The sequence below is a fragment of the Hibiscus syriacus genome, unplaced genomic scaffold (assembly GCF_006381635.1).
Source record: "Hibiscus syriacus cultivar Baekdansim isolate YM2019G1 unplaced genomic scaffold, ASM638163v2 tig00110384_pilon, whole genome shotgun sequence".
Lineage (NCBI taxonomy): Eukaryota > Viridiplantae > Streptophyta > Magnoliopsida > Malvales > Malvaceae > Hibiscus > Hibiscus syriacus.
This window is the reverse complement of record NW_024062715.1, coordinates 8,073,386-8,077,218: the sequence shown is the minus strand read 5'-3', so window position 1 is coordinate 8,077,218 and position 3,833 is coordinate 8,073,386. Positions and strand designations below refer to the sequence as shown.

At 30.9% G+C, this 3,833-nt stretch overlaps 1 protein-coding gene across 1 annotated transcript; it reads right to left on the bottom strand.

The window, feature by feature from the left end:
- Window positions 1-3,266: 3,266 nt before the first annotated feature.
- LOC120122272 (basic leucine zipper 43-like) lies at window positions 3,267-3,833 on the bottom strand. The gene has a single exon (XM_039141441.1). The coding sequence runs from the start codon at window positions 3,831-3,833 to the stop codon at window positions 3,288-3,290; it is 546 nt and encodes a 181-aa protein (XP_038997372.1). The 3' UTR covers window positions 3,267-3,287.

Here is a 3,833-nt window from a genome sequence, read left to right as displayed (position 1 = left end):
GGGACGCTGCAAAGGATGATACCGGTGGGTGGAGCTTGGAATCCACGGTTCTGGTTTGAAGAAGAGAGATGAATGAAAGAAAATAACCAGAGTTTTAAATAACGATTGCCGTCATGTTTTCGGTCGTGTCGTGTTTATCACGGTTGCAGACATAATAGATGTCATTGTAGGTATCGCAATCGTTAATTTTTAAATATTACATATTATCTTAAAATAACTAAATTAAATATAATTAAAATAAAATTGTAAAATTTAAATTATAAAAATTTAGATTACTGAAATTAAGATTAAATTAAATAAAAATTAAAGTTTACATTTTAAAATAGAGATTAAATTATAAATTCTAAAAATGGGAGGAATCTCAAACTAATATATCCTTTAAAATTATATTTTAAAATTATTAAAATAAATAAATAAAGCACACCTCCCCTTCCTCCTCTCCCGACCTTTCATTCTTTGAAAAAAAAATTGCGGTTGTAAATTGAAATCACGGTTGAAATAACGGTTGTTGCGTCCTGTTATTGGCGCAATCGACCGTTTCCCGTTAAATTGCGGGCGTGAAATTCTGAGATTGTTGTGAATCAGTGACCCACCTAAAAAATCATGAAAATCGGTTTCGGACGGAAGCGCTACCGCAATATCATGGCCGCTATCACATTTTCGAACTGTAATTTAATACCCTGAAAAGAACAATTAAGGTCTTAATTTAAGTTTAAGGATTGAGTTTTTATTTAAAGGAGAAGATGTATGTCTTGAGCTTGTCGGTCAATTCGGTTAAATCCATCCATGTAAGCATTTAACGAGCCAAGTGTTTTCCGTCACGTTTGACAATGTTGTTAACGTTGAGTGATCAGTTTGTAATCAATCGATAACGTTAATAACTGATTTGTAACTTTTAAAACATCAGTGGGGAAAATAAAAATTATCTCAAACATTAGTGTAGTTTACCATATTTTTAATTAGTTTAATTGTTATTATATTTTAACTTTATTAATAAATATATTATTGATTATATAAATCTTTCGCTACACTTCATCACTTCGAATTGGCTATCAAATACTCGAAGGACATAATAAAGAACTAATAAAGACAAAGAAAATGGATTTTGACACTCTCTTCGTATTAAGGATGGAATCCATTTAACCAACTATTTTTAGAATAAAATCAATCGGTGTCATCATTAATTTTGTTTGAAACCCGATTATTAGACTCGGCTGCAATATACTACATGCCAAAGATGCCCAAGTTATATGTTAATTTATTTTATGTATATTTTAAAACATTTATATGTTAATTTTTTCACTTATGCAAACAATTAATTTCTCATGTTAATCCTTATATTTTTTAATTAATTAAAATAAAAAAAATGTTTTTGTTTAATTGTTTTATTTAAGTTTAAATTTGTTCTTTTAGGTTAATCACACATTTGCTCGACCCAAATTTGCTTTGCTCGAAAAAAATGTTTCTTTTTTCTTTTTTAAACAATACTTTATATATTTACTCATAGCTGAACTGAAATAAGTATCCTTATTTGACCTATACCTAGGATGGGTATAGGTCGGGTTTTGGTCAACTCAACTCAAAAATGGTACATCTTTTGTCATATTCGACCCGACCCGAAAAATATATACCCTCCACCCGATCCGAACTCAACCTAGTTTTTTGAGAAAAAATCTGAACCCGATCCGATCCAACCCGAAATAATAAAAATATTATTTTTATTCAATAAAAACAATGATTTAATTGAAAAAAATAGTATATATATAGGGGTATTATTGTAATTATTCCTAAATAAGTAAGATAAAATTATATTTTTTGGGTCGGATCGGGTATTTTTCACCATAAACCCGAATCCGACCCGACCTGAACATCAACTTTAAAAAACCCGAATTGAACCCGAAGTTTTTTTAAAAAAGTCTGACCAGATCCGGTCGGAACCCATCGGATTCGGGTACTATGCCCATCCCTACCTACACCACAAATAACTTCTTAATCGAACAATTATCATGAAAATAGTTAATGAAAGAAAATAGAATGTATTGATATTAAGCTTTTGATAAAATTCCATAATCAATGAAATAAAATATATTAATATTACTACATATTAAAAGAGAATCTTTTAAATAATTAATTATAAAATTTAGATTACATTATGAGAAACCCTAGCGAAACAGGGATTTCATGCATCCTAGTTACCTATAATTTTAAGATGCACAGAGAATACATCTTTTGAAAATAATATGACATATAAAAAATTAAGAAAATATATATTTGTTGTGTATGTAAAGATTTTCTTTTAACAATATAACGAAGTAGTATTGGAATGGATGGACATCACTGCACTAGAAAAGTTTGGCTTGAGAATCCATTTTGAGACAATATGTTATCATATACAAATGATGTATGTTACCCATTTAAAAATAAATAAAAATGGAAAAAAGAGAAAATTTGATTTAATGCGGTAGATTTTATCATCGTTTTGATTAAAAATAAAAAATAGGAAAAAAGAAAATAGCTTAATGCAATAGATCTGATGATCATTCGGATAAAAGATGATGATGCAAAGTTCGAACATGTATAGTAAAAATAAGCAATTCTACTTGAATATTACAGTTCTATCTATGAGATTAGACTATTTAGACTTAAATGATATATGAATCGAAATAAATTAACCTTTAAGTTATTTTTTAAGATTTGAGATAAACGAAAACGACTAAGGCTATATTAGATGAATAGATGTTGAGAATTGACCTTAATTTATGCTTAATAAAGATATTAATGTGAATAAAAGATGTAAAGCACAATTGATTAAGATATCATATAATAAATAAAGAAAAGTTCATAAATAATTATTATAAAATAGTGTGATAGTAAAAGTACATACTCTAGGAAATCTTTTAAAGAAAAGAAAGAAAAAAACAAGAGGCATGTGAGAACCAGAAATCCTGAAGCCATCAGAGTTAAACATTCAAACTTCTTTAATGGAGTAAAATCTTGATTAACTCTGTAAACCTTGACAATAATATGCTGTCTCAAGACTTTATTACATGTATCAAACTATATATACATATATATCTTGTACCAGTAATCCAATGAGACATGTAATGATTTCTATACATTAAGTTATATTAACAGAAGCAAACCATAAACCATAGGTGATAGGACAGCTGCAAAACCAGTTTATCGTCCATTTTAACCTTAAAACTTGCTTTGTATGTGTAATTATGTATATGTGTATGCATATGTATATGTGTAACCTGAATTAGATTATACTTGTATTAGCATCTCTAAGAAGCTGATTTAGGTTTCATGGAGGAATCGTTGCAATTCCTGATAGGTGCAAACACATCAGAAAGCACCATGTGAAGGGTAGAAACTCTCTCTTTGAGCTGAGCATTCTCTTGGAGGATCTCATGGTTGTTCTCCAACAGATTGATCACCTTCTGTGAAAGCTGACGGTTAACCGTTTGAAGTTGATTAACCTGCGATTGAAGCTCTTCGATTTGCTGCTTCTTTCTCATCCTCGATCTCCTCGCGGATTCCCTGTTCGATATCATTCTCCTCAGCCTCTTCTCGTCGAAGACGATGCTCTGCTGACACGCTCTGGCATCGTCTTCATTGCTAGGAGACGACGCGTCAGGTGAGAAGAGATGGATTTGAGTGTTGGGTGAGAACAGAGAACACGATGAGTTTCCATCCCATGACTCCATGTTGAAGTGAGTTGTAGCTGAGGTTGTCAATGTTTTCTGCGAAGGACAGAAAGCGAAGAAGCTTTGAATCAGGCTTCCATGGGGTTGATGTTCGCGATGAACATCGAAACCAGGAACTTCCAT

What these genes read in the sequence shown, in the direction of transcription:
- LOC120122272 (XM_039141441.1), bottom strand. Translation starts at nt 3,833, where the DNA reads ATGGAAGTTCCTGGTTTCGATGTTCATCGCGAACATCAACCCCATGGA.